This window comes from Elephantulus edwardii, unplaced genomic scaffold, assembly GCF_000299155.1.
Source record: "Elephantulus edwardii isolate Elephantulus edwardi_28Jun2011 unplaced genomic scaffold, EleEdw1.0 scaffold00132, whole genome shotgun sequence".
Taxonomy (NCBI): domain Eukaryota; kingdom Metazoa; phylum Chordata; class Mammalia; order Macroscelidea; family Macroscelididae; genus Elephantulus; species Elephantulus edwardii.
The window spans coordinates 4,966,604-4,994,381 of NW_006399882.1; the positions used below are offsets into that span (position 1 = coordinate 4,966,604).

General features: G+C 43.8%; 1 protein-coding gene across 1 annotated transcript in view; it reads right to left on the reverse strand.

Annotated features, from left to right (window-relative positions):
* The window catches only part of ADAMTS9 (ADAM metallopeptidase with thrombospondin type 1 motif, 9), a 211,816-nt gene that overhangs the window by 37,620 nt on the left and 146,418 nt on the right, over window positions 1-27,778 (reverse strand). The window contains exons 29-30 of the mRNA XM_006893839.1: window positions 17,422-17,589; window positions 9,741-9,914 (exon numbers count right to left, since the gene is read on the reverse strand). Of these exons, the coding sequence (XP_006893901.1) occupies window positions 9,741-9,914; window positions 17,422-17,589 (342 nt within the window). The remainder of the gene's footprint in view (window positions 1-9,740; window positions 9,915-17,421; window positions 17,590-27,778) is intronic.

The following is a 27,778-nucleotide window of genomic DNA, read 5'->3' on the forward strand; positions in this document are numbered from 1 at the left end:
GTTAGGTGGTGTCCAGTTCAGTCCACTCATAGCAACCCTAGGAACATGCCTGAACCCTACCCTGTCCTGTGCCACCCTGACATACTAGTCATTGCTGTCAATCCATCTCGCTGGAGGTCTTCCTCTCCCTTGCTGGACTCATCAGCCTGAGTTCTCTGTGGAGGCAAAGACGGCAAAGCCTTGCCTTTCCTACTTGGGATATGTAGCTTTTGTAACTAAGTTGTAGAAACTGTATAATCAGAAAACAAACCCAGCCTGTGCTATTGGCTAGATCAGCCTTTGATATACTTTCCCATGCTCTCTGTACTTTACATCTCTCTGCCTCGCCCTGGAATATGATCTAGAATCTCTGATAAAATAGTTTAAAAAATTCAGCTAGATTAATTTTAATTTCCAAAAGGTTTTCTCAAATTTCATCTTGGCTTTTAGGAACAAAAAAAATCTGACAAGTTATTGTGCCACCAGCCTCCTTGAATTTCTACACACTTCACAGTTCAGGAAGACAACGGAAACTGCTGTGCTAAATTAGGTAGCTTGCCCACTGGCTACAAGAAATCTGCCCCTTTAAATGTGCTGAAATTAACAAGAGAAGGGACAGGTACTTCTGACAGAGGGGAAGGAAGATACATAAGCTGGCCATAGAGTCACTTGGTAGAATGGGTAGAAATTATGTTTCCTTAAAGATTGTGGTCAAGTTGCTTAAATTTTTCAAAAATATTTTTTGCTACATTCCCTCACTACTGGGGAGGAGGGTGGAAATCCCTTTACACTGACTGTGATGAAAAAAGCTGAAGTTTGAGCCCCAAGTTAGCATTGCTGGATGATAGATATATGAACTGGGACATCTTGGAACCAAAGAGGCACCGAAGAGTACAGGATTCTTTGTGTGTTGTGTTGAGCTCTGAAGTGATTAGGAGCTGTGATTGCAAATCGAATCATCTAATACAGTGGTTATGTGCTGTCAACTTACCTGTGACTTATAGTGACCCTCTGTACAACAGCTCTGAAGCCTGCCCTGTCCTGAGCTAGTTTCACTGACTCCGACACACTTATTCCCATTACCCCAGTTATTGTGTTAATGCATCATCTGGGGTCTTTCTCTTCTGCACTGTCCTGCCACCTTTCTGAGCATGATGTCCTTCTCCAAGGACCAGTCTCTCCTGAACACGAGCCCAAAATATGTGAGACAGAACTTCAAAATCCTAACCTCCAAAGAGAAACTTGTTTTTACCCTCTCCAAGACAAAGAGTAGTCTTCAAATTATCAATGGATTCTGTTTTCCAGCCTAATTTTTTAAGTCAGAAATTTAGAATTTAGACAATTTGCCCCCAAAATAGTATTTGTAAAGGGAAAAGGAGGTAGAAATAATACTATGGAGCCTTTTTTTGACTTTAAAGTAATTCCTTTATCCAACTTGGTGGGGGCTGGGAGACAGCCTGGCATCTCCTCACTTGCCTTCTTTCTGTGGGACACAGGGAGGCAGTTACCATCACCTTGGGATCAGGTCAGCTGGATAACTGTTGGCTACTGGGTCTTAGCACCTGGGTCATCTTGCGTGATTGTTGGGAGCAGAGCTGGGCTCATAACAGATCTCTCAGGTGGTGAAAAAAGTTAAGTGCTTGGCTGAGTAACAAAAGCTTGGCAGTTCAAATCCACCCAGAGGTGCTTCAGGAAAACAAACAAACAACCAACCACTCAAAACAATGATGATCTGCTTCTGAAAAACCAGCCAGTGAAAATCCAACGGAGCTCAGCTGTACTCCAGCACACAGGAGAGGGAGTTGCCTGGAGTTAAAATAGACTTAAGGGCAATCCCCACACACCCTGCAGGTAACAGAGGAGGTAACTGAGAAAGAAAACAGCAGCACCTCCTGACAGAAATGGGAGAGAGGGACGAAGGGGTGGTCATTTCCAGAGTCACAACACGGGACACCTAGGGAGTGATGGATGACGGGGAGGAATAAAGGAGGTGATCAGAGAAGGAGAGGCTATTCTCAGGGGGGTTCAGCCTATGAAGCAGGAGGTGGAGGGGGTGAGAAATTACTCTGAACACAGTGGAGGAGGAAGGTCTGTGATGTGGGGAAAGGAGAGTCAAGTCCCTGGGTGATGCACATGGTTACGTACATAACTGTTAATGGAAAGGCTGGAGGGTAAAATCCACCCATAGCTGCCTTGTTAGAAAAGCCTGATGGTTTACTTCTAAAATATCAGTCACTGAAACTCCTACAGGTGTAGTTCTCTGAGATTTGGTTCCTTGTTGATTGAATGGATTCGATGACAAGTGGGTTTTTCCAGTCTGAGGCTATTCCCACGGCTGTCTGGTCAATTCTAACTCACACCGAGCCTCCACTGAGTGTCCGAGGCTGTAACCCTTAACAGGTGGAGACTGCCCATCTTTCTCCACAAAGCAGCTGGTGAATTTGAACCGCTGGCTTTTCTGTTATCACAGCACATGACACTATGCCACAAGGGTCCTTCTGAGGTTTTTAGTGTACATGATTTAAAACACGGATATGGAGGAAGAAAGGCAGGCAGGGGCCAGTTGATGAAATGGCCTGTGACCCTCCCACTCTGCTGAGGTGTGGACCCAAAGCCCTGTAAGGCGGGCACATCACAGCCCCTCTGCTCCTGCTCATTTCACCCTCTGTCCTTTCCTCACACTGATCCTGCAGCTCTGTGTGTCCCCACCCCACCCCAGGGCCAGAGGAAACCCCTCTCTTAACCTGGAATCAGCTGCTCCCGCTCCTCCCTCACTGATCATCCCAGAGAAAGCGGGTCTGACCTGCCATTTTGTCATCCTTTCAACACTGTTTTATGTTTTATTTCTCCCCTTTGCAGCACTTTGCACAACAGTTTATTCCCTACAGATGTTTAAAGAGTGGTGGTACGGTGAGTCATGTGTTGGTTGCTAAGTCAAAGGATGTCAGTTCGGATCTATCAGCTGCTCCTCAGAAGAAACATGGGGAGTCTCCTCTCAAAGAATTACAGCCTTAAAAACCCAGTGGGGGGTTGACTACGAGCCAGAGCTGACTGGATGGCAGGAGAGTCTTTTGCCTCTTTTAGGGGAGGGGGAGCATACATTGTTAAATGTTTGCTGGTTTCCTGTAAGTCTCCCCATTAGACCGTACACTGCACAACAGCAATTTCATAGTCTCTGCTGCATCCCACCTACCTTGTGCCTGGCACTTTGCAGGAGCTTCGTAAAGATTTTCTGACTATATAAAAGAGGGAATGAATAGCAAAGAGTAACCATCCAGCCCACCTCATGTTGTTGTTGTTGTTGTTAGCGACCCTGTGAACAGCCATACTGAAACTTGACTTATCCGGTGCCATCCTCATCATCTCTGAGACATCAGAGCCCATTGCTGAAGTCACTGTGTCAGTCCATTTCGTTAGAGGCCTTCCTCTCCTCTGCTGATCCTCCATCTTTCCAAGCATGATGCCCCTTTCCAAGGAATAACCTCACTTTTCCCAGGACATATCTGTTTGCTCACTCCATACACAGCTCAACATCTAATAGTTTTCTCTTGTAAACATCATGAAAATAATTTTAACCAATTGCTCAAGATTCTGCTCATTTTTAATTTTCCTGGGCTACAGATATGAGATTGGGAATCATTCCACAGCTGATCAAGAAAATTCCCTGGAATCCAAATATGTATGAGGGCTGCCCAAGTCTGTCTTGGGCCAGACAGAGCTAAAGTAGGCAGCCCGGCAAGCACTCCATGTTTCTGAGCACAGCTTGTCCATGGCTCTGTGACAAGAAAAGAAACAGCTGTTCTCACAGGAGAAGGCATTTGCTTGAAGGTTCCAAATGACAGTTTAGAATGTCTTTAGAGAGCTTACAGAGAAAGACCATGAACATGTTGGTGTTTCTCTTTTTCCTTCTCTCTCACTCTTTCTTCCTTCTCTATTTCCTGCTCCCGCATTCATCTATCCCTTTTGTAGAGATGTCAAGCTAAATGCCAGGCAAACCCTGGGGAACAAGGCCCCTGAACGTCTCAAATAGCTGATACAAGAGAGGAGGGAAAACATAGAACAACAATTTAGAGTGTTAAGAGCTGGAACAAAATCATTTCAGGGAGTTATTAAGGCTGAGAGGAGGGGGACCTGATTCAGTAGTGGGAAGTTGTGATCAAAAAATATTTCTGGAAGGAAATGACATCCTGGTTAAAAGGCCCTGACAGAGGAGCATGGGTGATGGCGGTGAGGAAGGAGCCGGGCAGCCTCGCTGAGATGCACAGGTACTGGAAAGGAATGTTGTGGATAAAGACAAACAGGTTCAAGACCTGGGTACTCTATGTCCTAGTGCTAAGAGATGCTTAATTCATATACTAACAATTCAAGTTTAATCAATATAATCTCTGTAGTAGTAAATCAATTTACTACTAAGATGAGTAATAAGGAATCAGCAATAAGGAAATCTGTTATGACAGCAATCCTCAAAAGGATAAAGAGAACTTATGCATTTCTTTACAAACAATCTCATGAGTATTTTCATCCTAAAATGGGCAAAACTGAGCAACAAGAGGACAAGGAGCTCGCTCAGAGTTCACAAGTGGCAGACACGGCCCACTGTGAGATGCAGGTTAGGCCGAACTGCAGGCCAGCACCTCACCTCCCAGTCAGGAGGCCACTGTAGCTTCTCCAGAAGCTTCAGATGTGCTGAGCAGTGCTCTGGGCGCCTCACTTAATCTCCCTTAATCCTCACCACGACCCTCTGACAAAGTCCACCATCGAATTCCCACCTTACAAATGAGGTAGCTGGAGCCTAGAGAAGTGAAGCCTTTTCTCACAGCCGCAGGTCGGCTCTGACAGACAATAAAGGAACGCTCCTGGTTCTGACATGCTGCTTCCAGGGCACGAACGGAATGAGAGAAAAATGAGAATAATGGACTTTCTCCAGTCATTTTGTTCCACACTCCAAAGTGCAGGCTTCGTCTCAGGGGGTCGTGAAGACGCTGCGGCCCTTCCCCCCCTCAGGCCCTCAGTGGACACAGGCAGCCAGCCCACTGAGGCACTCTGTCATCATCAAGACTCGCTCAGTGACAGGCCTTAAGGTCTGAAAGTCAACCATCTGGACTGAGGAGGTAGGGGCAGATGCCCAGCACAGGGAAAACACTTTGATCCCGACTCCACAGGAAGAGGTCAGCCTGCTGGGCTTCAAATTCCACCCTTATTACTAACTTATTATGCACGACCTTGGGTGAATAATTCATCCTAAATGTGAGTAAGCCGCACATACTCGGGTCATGTTAGCAGATTGTCTGGTCTGTGGACAAGGATATCTACTTGAGAAAGTAGGGAGCCACTGAGAGGAACACCGTCAATGAGACGGATTTAGGGGCATAAAGAAGCAGAGGGGACATTATGGGGATGGTGCAGGATTAGGCAGGATTTCATCAAATCTGTGGAGCACATGGTCATAAGGTCATCCTGAGTTGAAGTAAATTTGAGATCACATGATGACAACAATAAGCCCAAATTTCCCCATTTTAAATGAGGCTAACAAGAGAATGACTACATTTGAGTGTTACGGAAAGAAAGGGTTAAATGTAAAGACACTTGACATAGTGCCCAGTCCATAGCTTAGTAAACAAACAATGTGCTCTAAGATATTTATCATGAGTATTGGGATACTGTATCCTACAACTTTGGGGGTGGCTCCCTCACCGTCACCTATGGGGATGACACCTCGTGGAGTTGTGCACTTCACAACCTGAGCAGCTGGACAAAGCATCCTTGATGCTCATGCTGTTACAGCCACGTCGGATTTTACCTTCTCATGGTGGATGCTTAGATTGTTTCTCAGAAAAAGGGTGTCATATGCTATGGACTTGGCATGAAACGCACCTTGCTACTACGTGGGTGGGTTTTCATAATTGACCAATGAAAAGGGAAAAGGAAATGTGCATTGAAAAAGCAGAGAGGAGACCGGAGGTGTTTGCAAAGGGCTGCCAAGAGAGGAGGCGCGTTCTGGTGAAGACCCATCTCCGGTGCATCCATCTGGGGGGGTGGGGGGCGGACACTGTGAGCATGCTCACTGCTGTCACTCAAGCTGGGCCAGGGAATCAAGCCTGTTGACTGTGCAACCCAGATTCACCAAGATAGGTGCTGAGCAAATGCATGAAAAGGGAGATGAGAGCAAGAAAGGGGTTAGGAGCTGTGGCCTGGGGGAGTCTGAAAACCAGAGAAATACAATGTGATGCGGTCAAGTGGGTTCAGACACCGGGGAGCACCGCATGGTACAGAGTGGGACTGCTCCGCGGGCTTTCCTTTGGTGGACTGGTGCACCAGGAGCTGGACTGCTAACAAAAGTTCAAGGGTTCAAATTCACCAGCTGCTCTGTAGGGGAAAAAGAAAAGGTGTATAATCTCTTCCCATAAAGATTTACAGTTTGAGCAGTCCAATGGAGGGTTGGCATGAGTTAGAACCGCCTAGCAGTGGGAAGGTTGAATATTTACAAACCCTGAGTGTCAGGTTTCCTCCTGGCTGCCTCTGGGTGGATTTGAGCCTCCAACCTCTAGATTAGTAGCTGAGTGCAAGCCACTCACATCATCCAGAGACCTCAGGAAAGCCTGAAAAGGACCTGCTTTTTCAAGTGCTCACTGAATTCCTGTTTAACAAGGACACTTCCGATGGTGAAAGTAGGAGGGATTAGTAATCACACCAGGGCAGCAGGCATAAAGCAGGCCTGCTCTGGGGTAAAACGCCGCGCAGTCACCATCCCTGATGTGGCCGATTCAGGGTGGCTCGTAACTGCTGTCAACATCCACTCGTAGACTCACTGCCCTGGGTGATCCAGTGAAGGCCACCAGCATGCTCTGCGTGTGAGGGGTAGAAAACCATCTGATGGGGCTTCTCCCTCATCCAGCTGCCTTGAGCCTTGCTCTGCCAATTCAGTCAGCCAAGCCAAGCGGGGGTCTCCCATGTCGCTGTATTCACCCTTTAAACCCAGGTTCCCCTGCCCTCAGCACTTCACTTGGGATCAATCCAATGAGAAAGAATGTCTGTAGGAGGATGACTACTAGAATCTGCTTCCTGACATTCAGACAGTCTCCCAGGGTGAATGGTTAATCTCTGGAAGAATCTCATAAATACAGGAACAGGCCAGGTTATCTCCTGATGTGCTGTGTTCTGGTACGGAGGCTGACAGGAATCTCTGAGGAAGGGTTTTAAAGATTCATCTGCACCACACATGCAAGGACGAGAATGTCTCAGCACATTTTGCATGTGCGAAGAGGAGAGGAATTTCCTCCATGCGTAAGTGGCAAGGTTTTCCCATTCTTTGGGATTCAGAAGGGATTATAAATGGAGCTTGGATTCTGTGACTGGTACTGGCATTTTCACAAGCTGGCCTCAGCATCTGCAGTGGGCTCAGATTCCTTTCCAAACACTCTTTTACTTTACTTTTTGCTCCTTCAGAGCAGTTAAACAGAGTAACTTTCACGAGTTTGGCATGAAATGGAGAGAGAGACAGAGAGAGGGAGAGGGAGAAAGAAGGATGGGGGGGGAGAGGGAGAGAGAGAGGAAGAGGTCGGGGGGGGGTGGTGTAAAGGGAGAGGGAGAGGGGGAGAGAAAGCAGTGGTGGTTCTAAAACAAGATTCACACAAGGAATCAAGAGGAAAAGTGACAGAGGAAGACAAGGGAGGTGCTTTGTCTTTCTATGTTAAACACTGGCAATATCTTCTGGCCCCAAAGGGGAAACCCAAGTCTTGGACACATAACTTTACAGGTCTTCCAGTTGCAGCCACCTCTGTTCATCCCTGGGTGGCTGAAAGGTACACTGGTGTCTCAAAGCCTCAGTTCTATCTGCGTTGTATTTTCAACTTCTTCCCTTCCGAGGTATCTGATTAGAGTTGCAGAGCATGATGGGAATCCTAGAAGCAATCACCTCTTTCTCCAGAGCCCTGATTCTTTTTGGACAACTCTTTATAGCTATGATTAGACCCAGTCTACACGTGAAGCCCAGAGAAGTTAAGAATCCTAGTGTGAAGATACACAGCTAATAAGAGGCAATGCTGGGATGGGGATTCTAAAACCTTTGGGGAGTGCCAAGGCCTTGAGTGAAGGGGCCCTAGTGGCTCAATGCATAATGTTTTGGGCTACTAACGGAAGGATCAGTGGTGATTTAAACCCACCAGCCATTCGCTAGGAGAGAGATGGCCAGTCTGCTCCCACAGAGATTTACAGTCTCAGAAACTCGATAGACAGTCACTTGGAGTGCGAACTGACTCTGGACTCCAGAGCAGTGAGTCTTGATTTTCTAAAAATACTTTGAAGAGTTCAAGGGCAATTACTTAGAAATTTAACTTCTTTATCCATTAGCACCCTGCCACTTTTTACAAGTTTGGTGATGTTTTTAGTTTTAGTTTTTGGTTTTTTTTTAAACAAAAGTACACCTAGAAAAAAAAAAAACAACAAGCAAAAGGACTGAGTGACCAGAGAAGTTGAAACTTCTAGAGGAAGAGATGACAGCAAAGAATGGAAAGAATCCACCAGAAGGGTGAGGGGGAGACAGAAGAGCAGCGAGGAGAGAGGTGTGGTCATGAGACTTAAAGGGAACAGTTTGTGTTTTTTAGGTTTACGTTGAGTGTTGGTGTTTCTTATTGTCAAGTCTGTGACATTGGGATAAGTGATATCAACTTCAGTTTCCTTGCCTGTAACATAGGGTCAGTAGGAATATCCACCTCATCTGGTAAAACCCCAATTCACTGTCATTTCTCCTGCACTGTGGTTTCTGAGGGTCTAAATCCCTGAGGAGGAGACTGTCTACCCTTCTCCTGAGGAGGCCGTGTTGGTTTTGAAGCCACAACCTGCGGTTGTGTAGAGCACTCCCTCTGAGCTCGTCTGGTAGGTGCATAAAGCACTGAGGGTCCAGCGTCTTCTGCTCCCCCACATGCGGCCCGTTCCTCTCCTGCTCTGACAGCCATTCCTGGGGGGGGGGGCGCAGGGAGGAGCGTCTCAGGCGTCCACTACCCTCTTACTCGCATCTCTGCACTTGGACTAACATTTCTGTCCAAGGTCAGCTTTACTAATTCTTTCTCTCCTTTTTTTCTACAAACTCATCTCTCTTCTGGAACAATGTTACCTCCTGATACTGTTTTACCTTCAGGGCTAGGCATCCCCCCAAGGACACTGAGACGTTCTTTCTTCTTCTCCTTTTTAGCCAAACATTAACTTGGGAGTTGGGAGAAAACAAGTGTGGTTGATTTCTGCATCGCTTGAGTGGTTTCTTCAGATTACCTCACTTCTTACATTTAAATGCTGCAAATCCTTTGCCAATTAATCAGGGTTACACTTGAATGCTTTGCCATCTCCTATCTACCTGAAGTCACAGAAGGGGGAGAAATACAAAGTCCTACCTCAAGTCCCCGTGTCGCTCTTCACGCTAATGCGGATTGAGTGAAGTCTGGGCGCACATATTTAAAGTTTTCCTCCCATCTCTCCCTCCTTCTGTGGAAAGTTATCTGTAGGCATTTGGCTCAAGGCCTGTGAAAGCCTGGGAGGCAGCCTGACTTGGAACATCAGCACAGACGCAGAATTGTATAAAAATGAGGTACTTTCCCTTCTGTCCACCAACGCCTGTCTCCAGACAGAAACCCTTCCAGGAAGGAGCCGGCACTGTCACAGTGCTCAGTGGCCGCCTGGCTTCACAGGACAATGTATGAGACGTACCATTGGGAGGGGTGTGTGTGAGCAAAAGGCCTGGCAGGTGCTCACTTGGGGCCTCTACTTACTTCTTGCCACTCCTCTACCCGCCACAGGTAGAGGGGGCACGGTGGGGCTTGGCAGGCACGCTCCAACTCGGGTCTGGTGTACGGGTTACACTCGGTCTCTCTGGCTATTTTGTGAGTTCCGATTCGACAGCCCACGTTCCGCTGCTGGACGCCTCGGCCGCAGGACACGGAGCACTGTGGGACACAGCATGTAAGTGGAGCTCTTGGTCATTCTGGGGAGGGTGGAGGGTGGAGGGGTGACAGAGGAGGGGACTCACTCCTAATCCAATGGCTTGTCCACCTACTTCTAAATCCCCAAGAAAGAGGCCCAATATGCTTTCTGAGCAAGCTTGCTGCTCGCAAAAGCTGGACAGGGAAGAAGAGCGCTGGGTCTGGGGGACTCACTAAAGTTCAGGGACTCCTGGGGGCTTGGGCAGGGTGGGGAAGCATTGATGAAGCACACAGGACAGCCTGGAACTAGCCCTGGAAATGAAAGCCCACTATGATTCCCATCCGGGAGGCTTTGCAACTCTCGAAAATTGGAGATACAGTATTGTGCTAGGAGAATTTCTTGGCAGATTATAAAGTAACAAGTAAATTACTAAAGACTTCAGTGCCATATAAGTAGAATTGTTTCCTCCAGACTCCCCCCTCCCCCATTATTCTTGGAGGAGGGCTTTAAAAAAAAACAAACCAACCATGGAATGCACTAAAGTATTTGTGTCTCTTTACAACCTCAGATAAATATATGTAGAGTAAAAGCTGACAAGAAAAAAACAACCTCAAAAACTCTATTTCCTAGGGGTCAATGTTTTCCAATCTTGAAAAGTACTGTTAATCATGTTGAAATATTTTGTTGACCAACTTGCAAAATACCATATTAAATCTGCAATTAACTTTCTTCTAAATTAAGTTTTTAATGGTTTCCTTATTGCTGGGTTTCATTATCTCACTTACGGGCAGGCCAAGAATGATGGTCTTTATTAATTTTCTGACAGTCAGGAAAAGCAGCATTTGATTGGAAAGAAGAACATATCATCGCACTTAGCTCTTAAAAATTATTACCAATTTTTGTGAGAGCTCAGTCTTCACGAATTTATTTAGCAGGGAGGAGAAAGAAAAAGCCCAAACATCCAAGTATAGAATATATTAAAGTCACATTCCTAAGAGGAAGTCTTCTTAGAGAACAGAGACAGGCTCTTAACTTAGAAATTCTTGTTCAATTAACCTGAAGCAACAGTTACTGCTCATTGAGGCTAATGGGAATTTCCGATCAAGATGTACACCCACCTGGAATTCTGCAGACTATTAATTTTCCCTCCTTTTCAGATTAAAAGAGAGAGAGAGAGAGAGAGAGAGATGCTGATGAGAAGGCAAGTCAGGAAAGTTGCATTATTTCTAACATGTTAGGGCCAAGGAGGGGACTCAAATGTCAGCTGAGCTGAGGAAAATATTTTGGGTGACTATTTTGGCTGTTATTATTTGGTTTGAAGTGTATTAATTGGATTGAAGGAGTCTGTGACCCACAAGGAGCCAGAGTTTTACAGTCATTATGTCCTATGGGGAATGGGAAGCACTATGAATCACAACGATGTTTCATCTACAAAAAATGTCCACTCTGGGCTCCCGGAAGCTGTATGTTTGAATTATCCAGGGAAAGAATGAACACTTCACCTTGAGAATTACAGACATGCTCAAACAGCATTGGCAACAAACGACAGCATAAAATCCAGCTCCAAAAAACTCACTGGGCTGTTTGCATTTGGGGTCATAGATTTCAGAGAGTATTTCCTGAACAAATGTCTCCAAATAGAAAGACAGAGGTTAAGTAAATAAAGTTGAATTCTGCATAAGACTAATATATAGATATTCAAAATTTCATGCCACTTTAGTAAGATAAGACAAAGGAGGGAAAGTTGTTAAAGAATTTTAGAATTACACCACTGCTTGGGCTAGCAAGTCAACGGAACTTCTTTGATGTTATTGAGGAAATTATGTATGGTTCAAGGAAGACAAGGTATTACGTGTGGTGAATTAAACATAAAAATGGGGAAAATCACTTCCTGTAACATTCGATAATTTTTTAAAAGAGTACTTAAGACACAGCAAGGCTCATATCTAGAATATGTTGCTCTGGCTTCTGATTTTGATATTATCAAAACCTCCGTAGGAAGAAAAAAAAAACACATTTAAAAGTTCAAAAGAGACTTAAGCACAAAGCAAAGTGTGAGCCCTGCTTTCTGAATAATGCATCCCCGTAATCTTTGTTCTAAATGAGGTACACTGCTTCAGCCTTAGTGGCTTCAACTTTTTCTCCCTTTCTGTCTTGAGGGAAGCAAGAATTTGCATACAGAGCCGGTGAGGCTTGCTGACTTGGTGAAATGGTGAATTCTGAGAGATGTGAGTGGAAATCCCATGAATAAAAGAGCATCAGGAAGCCCTGTGTATGGCCCAGGAGGTGTTGCTGGTGTGTGTGTGTGTGTGTGTGTGTGTGTGTGAGTAAGAGAGAGAGAGAGAGTGTTTGTGCTCAATGCTTCTTCTCTCCAGAATACCTCTGTGTTAGTTTGTAGAAGAAAATGTGCATTGTGCAGCCTCTTTTAATGTGTCTGCCCCACAGCCACCGTCCCAGAGGCCGTCTGTGTGTGTAGGGTGGAGAGTAGGTGGTTTCAGTCTTGAACCACTGAGCTGAGAGCTTTGTTTCATTTCTTGGTACTTCTGCTGTGTGGTGCTAACACGCTAGACTCACCAGCCTGAGGGGAACCTGATAATTCTTCTTTCTATAGATAAAAAGAATCCTGTTGTTTGTGGAATCATAATTGACACTTAAAACCACAAAAGAATTTTATATCATTTCTGCCAGTGTTATCCTGAAATTATGGTAGGGATATTCTTTAGAGGAGGGGCTAGCCTGAGAATTAACTATAAAAATAAATATCTATAAGTAATAACAACAATACTAAGTACTTGCAATATGCCTGGCTATATGCCAAGGATTTTCAACAAATAGTTCTCTGTTCTAAGCACTATCCGATGTACTGAGTTAGTGGCATCCCTGGCCTCTTCCCACTAGATGTCAGTAGCACCCCCCACCTTCAGTATGGCAACCAAAAATGTTACCAGACATACCAAGAGTCCACAGAAAAGCAGTGCCCCCACCACCTTTGGGATTTACTCCATGCCAAGTATTTTACATAAATATCATTATATTTCCTAATAAACCTTTTAGGCAAATACTCTACACAGACCTAGAGCACAAAGAAACAAAAAACTAAAAGAACAAAGAAAAAAACTAAAGAACAAAGATAATCACACCAACTCAAGGGAATTAAAAAAAATAATAAATAAAATAAAAGACTCAAAGTAAACTCTGCCTTGAACAATAGACCATAACTACTGTGGATTAGAGTTTGGCTTCCAGATCTAAAGTATGGTGCTAATAGGCTGCAGTTTCTTATACTGTGTCAGCAAGAGTCAGGGTGAAACATCTGTGTTCAAACAATGCTCCCCCATTCAAATAAAAACAAAATAAATGGAGAGCAGAAGCCAGTTTTCTAAATGAAAGCAATGCCAGGTCTCACTGACCATGCGCATTTTGTTTCTTTAATTTCTCAAAGGACACCAGCTATACACACACTACAGCCTTTCTACTAAACACATAATGACTGCTTCAGTTTTAGACTGCCGCAGGGTTCAGGACCAGAAGAGTCTCAATCAGAAATAACTGGTAGAGTTTTAGTTCAACTTGTCAGTTTCCAGTTGGTCATTAGCATTGAAAATGCTTGTGAAGTTAATGACCTATTTCATGGAATGTAAAACCCTACTGGTAAGCTGTGCTGCAATCTTAAAAAGGTATACAGTTCGAGTCTACCAGCTTCTCTGAAGGAGTGAGATGGGCAATCTCCTCTTGTGTGATTTTACTGCCTCTGAAAACCTGCTGGAGAGTCAGTTATGGATTGGTTCCTACACAATGGAACACAACAAGAAGAAAGAAAACAATGGCTATTATATATGGCATTCCATTGGTTACGGGGCCCATTCTGACCACACAAACTCAGAACCTATAACATGCACTTTAATTCTCATCTCATCATTTGTTCCTTTTCTGTCTGATCTCAATGTTTTTTAAAAAAATCACTTATAAATCAGCTCAGCTTATTTCTATGAAGTCAGAACTGGCTCATAGTTGACCTTCTAGCAGGTTTTCTGAGGCTGTAAATTGCACAGAACGAGACTGCCCTTATTTCTCCCACGAAACAGCTGGTAGATTCAAACCACCACCTTTAGGTTGGCAGTCCTTATCCACTACGCCACCAGAGCTCCCTTCATACATGAATAGGGTTAAGTTCTTTATTTTTTTTTAAATTCTGGAATTCTTTTACGACATAATGAGCATTTACATCTGTCAAACTGACCAATGCTGATATTGGTTGTAAAATCCCCTGAGTATTCTTTAGCTCTTGATCAAACTTCTCTAAACAAATTGAACATGATCTTTTGAGGAAAGCCCTTTGAGATTTTAGTGGGGATGTTTTCTAATAGTTAATTTCCTTTACAAATTATTTTAATATCAAGAGATTTAGAAATGAGCCATTCTACTTTTGTGGAGAGAACAATGAGGTTTAGCAAGGAAACAGTCTCTATTTTAATATTTGTATCTTTTATTTTTTGCATCAGACATTCTGACATGATGAGAAACTGCAGTAATTATTTTTTCTAACTTGAAGAAAAGATGACAAGAATATAACTGCAACAGAAAACAGAAGGGCTACACAGACAATCATCTGGATATTATCAAATGGACAATTATTACCCTTGCTCTCACGTTGCTGCCTTACTGTTATTCTTGTTTACCAGTTCATTATTAATAAGCCAATATTCTTTAATCATGCAGACAGGCCTCCCCCATCAATCATTGGGCCTGATTATTTTCAGGTACACTTGTAAATTGCACAAATAGAATTTTACCCATGCAACACCTTTTCTCACTGCTTTTAGTATTCATTCCTGCAAATCTAACCAGAGCATTCTAAAACTGGCCAGAGACCACTGCATAACTGTATTTACTTGTATTTTCTGCAAATATGTCATGACTTCCCTTAGCAATCTTTTTGAACAGGTGTGATCTTTCCTGGGGAGACATTCTGGCAATCCTGTTATCTTATGTTCTTGTAACCCCCCAGGGTTTAAACCTAATCATTGAAGCTTTATAAACAATTTTGGGCTGCATATCAAGATCACAGGATACTGGAGCAAAACTCACCCTTGTGTTGTTTACCGATAAAAGCGCAAAGGATTCTTTTAATGACCTTTTTATTGAATAAATTGGCCTTTAAAATGAACATCATTTACTAGTTCTAAATGTAATATTCAGGGTGAGATGCATATAGATAAGTAGAGGCTGAGGAACATAAAGAAAAGTAACAGAGCATGAAATTCTACAAGAGGACAAGCTAATTGGTATGGTCTCTTAAATAATGCTAGCTTCAGGCTTTTACATGAATTGAATAGCTGGAATTAAAAAGCTGGACATTAACAGATGACAGCGGCCATTTAAATAAACCATGAAGAAGGATGACCTGTGTGAAAAGCAGCCCTGAAATCTAATCTTCTGTGGAAACAAGGGGAGGAGATAGCTCTGGCTGACAATGGACTCTATGATTGTTTTTTAAAATTACTGATGGTTTAGAGTAATAGAAGAGTCTCTGGTGGTACAAATGAGTAGGGCCTCTGTGACTAGCAGTGTAACTGAGTCTCAGAAGAAAGGCTTGGTGACTGACTCCTAAAAGCTCCCTGACAACCCTGTACAGCACAGTGCTGCCCTGCATCCGCACACATGCGGTTGTCATGACAAAACCCTCGAGAGGGATGCAGCCTGCTCTACTGAAGGCGGATGCAGGCCACATTTCTGTGAAGCAAAATACTGTGGGGGGGTGGGAGGGTAAGGGGCAGGCAGAGAGGATACCATAGGCACCAAGCCAAGCCAAGCCTTGTTACTGTTGGGTAGATTCTAACTCCTAGAGACCTCAGAGGGCAGAGGAGAGAACTATCCCCCAGAGTTCCCAGGTTGTAATCTGTACTGAAGCAGACTGCCACACTTTCTCCTGCAGAGCTGCGGGTGGACTCCACCTTTCCAACAGCAGCCAAGCGCTTAACTGGCAGGTCACCAGGGTGCAGGAAAATATAAGAAAATTTCCTATTTCTGGGGGAATTTTTCATTAATTATGTTGCCATGAAGACTTCTTAAGTCTTTCTCAAGTTAAGAGAGCTGTATCCAAAGCTTTTCTGGGCCTTGGAAATCAAGATTAGGGCTCGGAAAGAATCAATTCTAGAGGCTACCAACCTTGAACCTGGATTTCTTTGATCCTCAGGGGGAATGTATTTAATCCTTCACTGCATAGAGAACCAGAAATACAGTAACAACCTCAAAGAATCAGATTGATGGAGAGAAGGAGCAGCATTAAAGACAGAATATTTTAAAAGAAATTGAGCCATTTTAAGTAAGCACCTTCAACCAAGCTGAGAAAATGTACACGTGTGGAATTACAAGAGCTACTTAACGACTAAGATAGGAGTGACTTCAGTTCACATGTCAATTATTCACAGGCAAATAGAAGCTTCTAAAGGTCCTTCTTAAAATTCACCAGGGAGAAACTCACACGACCACTGTCTAGGTCACCAAATATCTAATATTAGGGAAGACTCACTATATGGGTCCTTGGATACTTAACACCCCTCTTCTCCTTCCAATACACATGCTACACTCACCAATCAAACAAAGTAGTACTCTGAACGGCCTATTAGATTCAAGGTCCATGAGCTAAGCACTTGGCATTCATTACTGCATTAAATCCTCATAAGGAGAGTACAAAGGAGATGCTATTATCTGAGGTTAGAAAGGTTAAACAAGTCACCCAAGGTTACGCAGCCAGAAGATGACCCAGAGCTCTCCATTCCCCCCATCAGCATGTTCATGATTACAGAAATACTCTGTAGTACTTAATGTAAAAAACCCTTCCTTCAAGGACCTCTGGGGCAAATTCAGACTCCTGCCAATTATGGCATAATTGGAATCTTTATTTTTCTAAAGGGTGAGTTTGTTTTTTAAAAAAAAAATAGAAGAAGTTATACTGGGGAAATAATGAGGGCTATTCTGTGCTACAAACCAGGAGTCTGTTATAAAGAAAAAAAATAACCACCAAAACCGACAAAACAACAACAACAACAAAATTCATAGCCTTCAAGTCAGAACTGATTCACAGCTGATCCTCCAGTGGGTTTTCAGAGGCTGTAAATCACAGTAGAGGAGACTGCCTGTTTTCTCCTGAGAAGCAGCAGGTGGATTCAAACCATCTGCCTTTGGTTGGCAGCACAACCCCTTACCCACTGGGTCATTTTTTTTTCAAAATCATTTGTTTATTTTTCCTTTTCATGTTGTGTGCTGTCGAATCAGATCCCTAAGGGCATCTTTTATACTTAGAGTTATCCTCACAACTAAGCTGGTGTAGGTGGTACAGTATCAAGGGTTGAAGCCACTTGCCCATGGCCACATAGCTTTTTTTCTCCTGATTATAAAGAGCTTCCCTCCCCGGCCCCAGCTCCCCTCTGAAAAACCAAATTTGTTCAGAGAAACACAAGTCAGCACCCGGGGCCAGCCCCCGCGGCAGAACATAGGGAAGCGGTCGGGAGGGGGCGCATTGCTCACCTGACTCCAGGCTCCAGCCTTCCACTTGGGGCATCTTCCTCCTCGGCACTTTCTGTGCCCATTTGGCTTAGCAAGGTGTTTACAGTAATCATTTCCTAAATGGGTTCCATCTTTTGCCATGCAGTAAACATTTCGTTGTTTAATCCCTCGACCACAAGACACAGAACACTGCAATATAAAGCAATGGCAAGATTGTTTGTTTTTCTCTCTCTTTTCTTTTTCTTTTTTAAAAATCACATCGTGAGATGTTAAGACCATGTCTAACAAAAGCCATCTTCTCCCCCCTTTTCTCAGCACCATTCTGGATGATTTCTCAAGGCTCCACAGGGAAGGGAGGGAAGAAAGGTGGCCCTGGGGAAAGTGTCCCCACCTTTCCAGCAGCCCTTCTGGGTTGTGGTGTGGGCCACTCAGGAATGGGGCCAAATCCTTACCATTAAGGCCTACAATAAAACGTATCAACTTGTCATTACCATGGGATTCTAATTTTAAAACGTGCTCCTGCACTTAAAAATGTGATGAAATGTCAAGAGTTCTTGTGCGCATCCTAGTTTCTGTGTTTGCTGATAAAAGTATTGCTTCAACAGAGTGCCCTGACTTGGGAAAGGTTCATTTCCAAATTACAACTGTGTCTATTTTCCTAAATAAGCGATTTAAGGAAACTTCTCAACTATTTTCCGGAAAGTAAACTCTTACTTTTCCGGTGTATTGGGGAACATGGTGAAAAGTGCAAGTTAGAAATGGCTAGGTAAAGCGGCAGGTAGGTTTGTGCCAGCTTCAGGAGGGAGGCAATACCTTTCACCTTTGATCTGCAGGCTCATTGAACTGTTTCAAATGTGACCTTGTCTGACCACATCTGAGAAACTTGACTTTGATTTCAGATTAGGTTTCTCAGAAAGATTTAAGAATCAAAGTGCCCATGGAGTCAGGACAAAAATTTCATATGACAGCTTGTTGTAGAACAGGCAAGAGGCTGGCCCAAATGAAAGCACTGAGATATTCCACATTCATTGCCTCATTAGCGATTACAGAAGTCATTACCACTTGGATCATAAGCTTGCTGGCTCAGGTTTTCAAGACACATCATTTCTCAATATAATGCTCTTGCTTTTTAGAGGGAAATGAGTTTAAGAATGAAGAAAAAAAAATCTGAAAATGCAATGAAAATAGATTGTAAGTGTCATTTCCTTCTATCTAATCTTTCTCATTTTCCTCACTAACTTTGTGATTCTGTTAACTTAAATTACCAAAGTGCCCTTTTATGCCTAATAGATAAATAGCACCATGTGAAACATGTAGTCTAATATTAATTTAACCACAATTACCAAGTATGCTCCAAGCTATACTAGTCATAAATGTGCCAGACGTGTTTTTCTAGTAAATATAAACACTTATAAAACTTCCAATCTTGGCTGGTAGGGAAATTTAAAATATGTATATTAATAGGTATGACACTGGAATTTTCCTCTAAAGGTGGAAACATTATTGTTTTCACTTGAGTGCTCATTTCATGAGTACTATGACTTGGCACAGTCAGCCTAGAAATCTTAACAGAACTAGAGCACTGAAAGAAGCAGCCGATTTACAAAATAAAAATAACCATTATTCAACCTAAAGCATTGTAATGCATAGAAAGACTTTGTAATCTGAGAAAATGTTAATGTTAGTTAATGTTAGAAAGACAACAACTGTAAACTTTTAGAGGGTTCTAGTGACTTGCCCAAAGGCACTTGGATAATCCCTAATACTAATGACCTGTTTTAATACGTAAAAATGTTACTTCAAGAAGACAACAGAAGAGTACACGATTAGTATGCAGAGTGAGCTCATTTGCTTAGTTAACACAGTGTTTATTGAGCACCTGCTATGTTCCTAGGAGCTCTGGTTGTGTAGTCTGTGGGCAGTTGTGCTGCTAAAACCAAAGGCATGCCTCTCTGCAAGTTCAAACTGACCACTTCCCATGTGATAATGCAGCCACAGAAACCTACCAGAGGGTTCTGACTCAGCAGCAATGAGTTTGATTATTATGCCCTGGACTTTATGTTAAGCACAGAGAATACAGTGCTAATAAAAATCAACCCAGTTCCTGGACAATGGAGTTTAAAGGCCAAAAAGGGAGATCAACAGTTATCAAGTAATGACAGAAACACACATACAATTACAATTTGAAATTAGTTCTAGGAAAGAAACAGGCTGGAGTGGTTGGAAGAACCAGATCCTCAGGTAGTAATAATGAGGGGGGTTTTAGTCTTCATAATGGGAACCCATTGAAAAGTTTTAAATCAGGGAAGATAAAAAAAGTGTGGGTTAATTTTCAAAAATTCTGCTTTGTCTATGGAATAGTGAATGTATACAAATGAAACATGAGTGGAAACAAGAAAATCACTCTGGAAGATACCACATTTGTCCAGTCAAGAAAGGATGCTGGTTTAGATAAGGACAGGTGGGGTGCGGAAGCGGTAGAATTTGGTGGATTTAGGATTTAATGCTTTGGGATAGAAATGGTAGTATCAGATGGATAAGATGTAAGGTAGAAGAGAGAAAGCATTATCAGAAATGATTTCCAAATTTCTGTCCTGGAAGCTGGATAGTTGTTTATTATATATATTGAGATGAGGGGAATTGGGGGGGTGGGGAAACCAGCATTGGGAGTCAAGGATATATTTATCTATAGAAAATAAGTTGGCTTAATATGGAATCATGAATTTGTTTGATTAATATGAAGAAACAGAGAAAATTATCTTAATAGGAACCATGGGTAAAACATGCTTAGCCATTAACACGGGGGAATTTAGCCAAGAGTTTCAGGTATGCCTGGTTGTTAGTTAATTGCAGTTCAGTCCATTGCAACTCAGGTCAACCCCATGTAAACACAGTAGAATGGCTTCATAGGGTTTTCAGGGCCACGAGCTTTTGGAAGCAGGTTGACAGAACTGTCTTTTGAGCTACCACTGAATGGCTTTGAACATCTAGCCTTTTGGCTAGTTTGTAAGTGCTTAACCCTTTGTACCACCTAGAGCACTGAACATCACATGGAAGGCCAATGGAGTGAACAGATACATCTTGGAGAGGGTGCAGCCAAAGTGTTCTTTGGAGGCAAGAATGATGAGGCTTCGCCTCCCATACTTTGGACATATTGCCAGGAGGTGCTATTCCTTGGAGAGGGATATGATGTTGGGAAAGGTGGAGGGTTGGTGAAGGAGAGGAAGACCCTCAACCAGGTGGACTGACATGGTGACTGCTGCAATGGGCTCTTGTGTGTCAGGAAGTGTGAGAATGGAGCAAGACAGGACTGGGTTCATACCTTTTGTTCATAGGGTCACTATGAGTTGTACTCAATGGCACTTAACAACAACAACCACCACCAAACCACCTAGAGATTTCAGGTCTTGCTTAGCGATAGTCATTTCAATATATGGCTATTCCTTTATCAAATCCGAACCCATCCAAAGCTGACCCTCCGGGGGCTTTCAGAGCCAGTTAATCACACAGGAAGAGATTGCTCATCTATCTCCTACGGAGCAGCTGGTGGACTTTGAACTGTATGCCTTCAGGATTACAGTGCAGCTTCCTGCCACTAGGCAACCAGAGGGGCAAACATAACTGATGAAAATATTAACTTAGTAATCTGTTATGGAAACTGAAGAGAAGCCTGAAAATTGGTAGCAATCTAGAAAATGCAGTCAGAAAAGGTACAGCTCTCTACTTGTATTATTTTAAATATCTTTTGAACAACTAATTGTTATATTCCACGTACTGATGCTCTGAGACCTTAACTATACAATCTTATTTAATAAGATTAAATAAGATTTAACGGTGGTGTAGCCTGAAAAGCGTTGAAATGCTCACCTAAAGGTCACTCTCTGATGACTCCCATCTACCAGCGATTTGGAGGGAAAGAAAGAGGCATTCTGCTCGCATGCAACTTATCACTTCAGAAAACCTATGGAGAGTCAGCTGAGCTAGTGCTAACTCAACTACAGTGAACTGTGAGTTATCTATTTCATAATCTCAATGACCATTGTTATTGTTGTTGTTGTTATGTGCTGTCGAGTCGCTTACGACTCATAGCGACCCTATGTACAATAGCCCTAAACTCTGCTCTGTCCTGTGCCAATTGTACTGTCTCTGACACACCTACCCCCTGATGACCCCAGTCACTGAATCAATCCACCTCATAGAGGGCCTTCCCCTCTTGCGCTGTCCCTCCACCCTCCTAAGCATGATGTCCCTCTCCAAGGACCTGTCTCTCCTTACAACATGTCCAAAGTATGTCAGACGAAGCCCCAGAATCCTTGCCTCCAAGGTGCCGCCTGGTTTAACCCTCTCCAGGATGAATTTATTTTTTTAAAAAATAAAGCAAACAATGAGACAAAGTCTCTGTTCTGACCCACAGTGATCTTCCACTGGGTTCCTGAGGCGACAAGTATGAGTAGGAGGAGACTATCTGTGTTTCTCCCTTGGAGCAGCTGGTGGACTTGAACTGTGGAGAGGCTTACCTTTTGGTCGCATCACAATACCCTCCCGTCTGAGATATCAGAGCTCTCACAGCCATGCTATGCACTACTACTGGAGACAGTTACAGTTTTCAGCACAACTGTTTCAAGGCAAGTGGTGACTAACAGATATTTTGTCAAGATCAATAACAGCACAATGAAAAGAATTCTCAACAATACTGATAACAATTCATTCAAGTACCTCACAAGAACAACTAACATCTATTGGTAGTGAAATGAAGGCAGATAAAATTGTTTCTAAATATGACACCTTAAAAATATCTTTGGCATTTGGATTGGCACTTCCATGTGTGTGATTTTCTTATTTGAGGAATTTTATGAAAGGAAAAAAAAGAATACAGCATTTCAGCATGATTCATTGTACATTATTATTTGTCAAAAATTATTGAGATCTAAAATAAATTAGAAAATATCTAGGTATCTAAGGTGATAGTGAGCAACTTTCATGTAATGCTGTTTAACTCATCAACAAAGAAAGGCAGTTGCCCTTGTAAATCATCTAACAGGCTAACCAGTATGATTTAATACAGAGGCTGACATTTTAATAATCGGATAAACACCAGTTCGGGCTCTCATCTACTCTGAGGGAGATCTTTACTTGTTCTCTCCCAGGGACTGCTGTTTGTGATGAAACACATCATTGAGAGATAATAGCATCACCTAGTATATAAATATATTGGCCATATAACTGGGGCTTTTTGCTCTGAGGAACATTTAATTCCTTCAAATTGCAGTTAAAATAGACTTTTAGTTTACCAGTAAGACACTAAGCTTTCTTTCCTCCTCTGGAAACAATCCAATTTCTTTACAAGAATAATTTTTCCACAACTTTGAGCAAGACTCCCAAGCAGCATAATCTTTATCATATTAGAAACACCAAGGTCAGTGTCCCAGATATTTCAGGGTTTTGGGGCTTTTATCTTTCTGAGTCAGTTCACAGCAGATAGTGGGGAGTGGAACGTTCTTCACATGTTGCAATCACCTTACTACTAAGGCCTAAGAAAGTAAAGCTTTGTGTTCAGCTCATCTGGTAGAAACAAAATTCAAGACTTGCATAGCCTGTCCTTAACTGAGGTCTTTCTGTCTTTTAGCTATAGTGTGTCACTTTAGATAACGTATGATAGGGAACTGTATGTTTTCTTTGACCCGGGGTGGAGGTGGGGCTTTTATTAGTCCTTTCATTTAATATTAAGGCTCACAGTCTTTTCAGAGGTGAGTCAATTACAGGGTATCCCTGAATAAGAAGGGCTGAAGACTTAAGGAGAATGAGACTTCTCAGGTTGCACAGACCCACACATCTGAATGCAGATGGAGGTAGACAGAGTCAGGAGACTCCGAAGAACCATTAAAGGAACAGAAAAAGTACAATGGCGGCCAGGGCTACATGGAGAATCTGGGCACACAGAAGGCTGAAACTGGAAGATGCTAGAGCTTACGGAAGTACTGAGGGGCTGGGGCATGACTCAAGGCTATCTCAGCTATGGTAAATGGATAATAAATAGGATTGTACAGGAGGGGAGCACTAACAGAGTGTGTGAACAAACCCAAGTGCTATACACCCAGGCCAGTCTCATCTCTAGGTGATTCAGATACATGAGATTCTGTATACTTGAGGTGTGTTATGGGGGATGCTGATGAGCCTGTGTTCTTTCCAACCACAGGATTGGCTGAGAGTGGCTTAGAAATAAGGAAGAACTGAAAGGCTAAGAGAAGCGGCATTTCCTGAGACCCATCACCAAGTCCAGCTAAGAGGCTCTGGGCGTGACACGCCCCTCGCTCACCAGCACTCTGAGGCGGGTGAGGAGAGGTCTGTTTTGAGAAAGGAGACTTTACTAGTTTTTATCCAAAGCCTTTTTTATGAAAGGTTTTAAGAAATAAGAAAAGAGTGTCTAGATGACATCATTTAAGAATGATCAGCTGGGTTTTTTTTAATACCAGCACCAGCCTCTTTGGATTTGACTCTCACTTTGGCTTGTTTAATGAAACATAAAGCCCAGGCTCAGGTGGGGGGCACTCTGTTGGAGGTGGGCTGCTTGCTCCAAGCTGGGGACCGCCTATGCCAATCACAGTGACAGATGGACTGAGGACTGCATAAGCGGCACGCCACTGGGAAGGGCGCAAGAGACGGGTGTCAACACCAGTTGTCCCACCGAGGAAAAGTCTGGTGAGTACAAGACCAGAGCGTCGGGCTCACAGGTCTCCAGCAATGCTCCATGTGACTCCAGCACAACCACGTGGGCTTGTCACAAAAGCACAGGGTAGCAGCAATTCCCACATGCGGCACTGAGTGCTTTCCACGTGATGGGTCGCAGCCAATCACTGGCTCACGATGGGTCTGCCGCTGTCACGCTTTAGAGAAAAAGGATCCCAGTCTTTCTTCATAGGAACATCTGGGAGATTCGAACCACCAACCTCGGTGAGCAGTCATTACATTGCACACCATAACACCAGGTAGTGAGCAAATATTCATGAAAGTAAACGAAAACATGAGAGCTAGAGCCATCACAGAAGTGGACAGGCAACCCCACGTCATCACTCCCTAATATTCCGATCCACCTAGAATCTAACCTGCTGAACTACTGCGGTACTAAAATGTCACTAAGATGAGACACTCAGATGTCACTCCAAGAGCCTCCTTCCAGTTTAAGTGGAGCCATTTTCACTGAGCTTTTACAGTGACCTGGCCACTGGGTTGAAGGTTTGCCAGCTTCTCTCATTTAACCCTAAGAGTGACCTGTGGCCCAGGTATTATGGGAAGATCTTTTTACACTTATCATTTGTCTAACGCCACAGAAACAGTAGACAGCAGAGTTAGGCTTCATATGCAGATTGCCTGTCTTCAGCACCACCGTTTTAGTCCTTAAACTGTATTGAAGAAAGGGCCTGGTTAAGAAAGCCAACTGCTCACCTCCACTTTACCATGGCAGTAACAGCAAGCAGGGCCCTAAAAGAAATACCTCTTCACACTGTAGAGACCTCTGATTTGTCTCCCAGAAAATAAGATTGCTTCACAGTGTTAGCAGTTCTGACTTTTCTTTAAGACTTTCCTAATAACCCCTCGAATGTCCTGGGAAGAAAGACATTACAAGAAAACAGGCATGTAGTTGTATAAAGAAAGGGCCACAGTTCTCTTGGATCCAAGCTACACCTTGGTTTCTCCAGTCATTTCTGGGGTTTTATTAGCGCGGCCGGTGTCTTCCTGGTGCCATGGAGTGAATTACTGTCTCCGTTCACTGCTGAATGGCTCCTGGAATGCCATGAATGAAAGATTGCAGGTTGTAAATTCTAGCTGCCAATTTCAGGAGGATTAATCTTTGAGTTGTAGGTGATCTCAAAGAGCTTTGAGCCCATATTTATTGTACAAATTCAAGGCTAGAGAAAGGGAGTCATGATCGACCCAAGGTCACACCACAATGAAAGAGTGAATACGGGCTTTGCACTCTGAAGCCCGTCTCTGCATAAATGCTATTTGACGCCTATTGTACCAGACATTTGTAGGCTGTTCTGGTAATCTCCATATTTTGTGGAACCACAGCAGACCGCTGCCCAGTGCTCATGCTCACACAATGGGCTGATTACATAGACACAGATTCTGTACCTTTGATTTCGAGGGGCTGCCAAGAGCAATGTGACCTCTTATCACAAAGTACCAGTCGAGGACAAATTACGATGGACGGCTAGGCACAGGGGCCCCCACAGGCAATGACAGCTTACCTCAAAAAGTGCTTTTCTTCATCTTGTTCCAAAACACAGCCTTTCAGGGCAAAGGATTTGGAGACAGACCTGGGCTAGAATCTGTCTCCACCATTTCCTGTGGTATTGTTGGAGGTGAGTTACTTTACCTCTCTGAACTTGTATTATTTCTTCTTTATAAAGCAAAAATGACAGAAGTGTCTATGCTATGTGCTGCTGTTCTGATGAAATGAGATGATGTGTACATAGCTAACATATAGAGTTGTTTTGCTCTAGATACTATCACTATCACTGTTACTGCCTTTTCCACTTATATAGACCATTTCTTATTGAAAAGTCTCTTCTAACAGACCTATCTGAGGGCAAACCTCTGTACTGCTCCACTACTTTGTGCACAAACTTATTATCTCCAGAACTACTTCTAATTTTCACTTGCATTTCACCAGGCTACTTCCCCTTAACGCCCCGAGACCTGGTGTCATGGGGACAGCCCTTCCCAAAGGCACATTCCTGCTTGGCCCTCTCGTTCTCTGCTTGGCTGTGGAGTGGTGGTGGCCTTTGTGGAAAAGGATTTCCTCACTGACTGATGCAAACATGCTCAGAGAGTCTTTTAGGAGGCGGCTTACACAGCACAAGAATGACTCTGGCCAGGGGCACCAGGGAATCAAAACAAGTGAGGAGGAAGGGACACAAAGCTTTACCAGGAAACAAGGGCTGTGACTTGAGGCCGGAAAGCTAGCGCTGACAGCGCTGACGGCGGCCTGTGGCCGGGACCACCCTGGCACTTATTACCATGAAAAGCGGCTGAGAAGGCATGAGATTGGCAGGGAACACCAAGGAAGAAAGTGGACGTGGGAATCGCTGTCCTCCTGGTGGATGGGGCACTGGGCCATCCTCCTCCAGCTTCCTGGTGCCAGTGGCCCCTGCACCCCCCAGCAAAGGCACTGCTACAAAGGCCCAGAACAGTGAGGGGAGAAAAGCAAGCAGGATTCACACGCCAACTTGGAGCTCACACTTGAAGACCACCATCAACACTGGCAAGTAGGTGGGCCGCATATGTGTAAAGGGGGGGGCAGATAGATACACTGGGGATGTGGGGAGGGGCACTGCTATGTCCTCCACCTTCCCCTGTTCATCCTCTCTCCCCAGGAATGAGGGGATACAGACACCTATGTCCCTTTCTCATATTAAAAACAAAAAAAGAAATTTTAAAATTAAATACATCAGCACACGAAATCAGCTTAACAAGCTAAAGATTAGGGCCCTTTTAGTCCCACCAGAGCATAAATGTCAATTTTTATTGCCATCAAGACAGAATACCAAGAAAAATTGTCAAGTCAACTCCTGGTGTGTTTCATCATCTCCACACCTAGAGGTGCCCCAGTCACCCGAGGAACGTGACTTCCACGTGCCCTCTGAATTCCCATCCCCAAGCACGCTGCCCATTTTTTTAGACTTCCTTTCCATTTCTAGGTGATACCTTATGTTTTATTGTACCTTAACTTTGCCAGGATAATGACACTGGCACTTTTCAGGAAAGAAGGGAAGAGGGCACAAGGACTGATCTTGTGTGCCAGCCCCAGGACTGTGTGTGGAGGCAGCCTGGAAGACAGGGAGGGGAGTGAGAGAGGTACTGATTGTCCCAGGACCTCTATTCAGCAATTGGGAGTGAAAAGATTTCTGAGTAAGTAACTCCTGGAAATGTTGCGGCACATGGTAGCACTGACCAGCCTTCTTGGAACTGTCATCAAAGGCCCAGTTGGAGGGTTCAAGGCTACCTAGGCATGGCATTCTACTAGAAGGTGATGGTGATTGGACTGATGCCCTTGACGTGGTGTGATCTACCCTACAATCATAGTCAGTTAGGAATGCTTGGGCCTGCTGCAGTAGCAAAGCAATTCGTGGAAGTTATCTTTAGACTTCCACATGCCTAACTAAGGCTGGTGGTTCGGACCTACCCAGAAGGAGCTCATAAGAAGTCTGGTGATCTTTGTCCAAAAGATTGTTGTTGTTGTTGTTATGTGCCGTCGAGTCGCTTGTGACTCATAGTGACCCTATGTACCACAGCCCTAAACTCTGCTCTGTCCTGTGCCAATCGCACTGTCTCTGACACTCTCATCCCAATTATCCCAGTCACTGAATCAATCCAC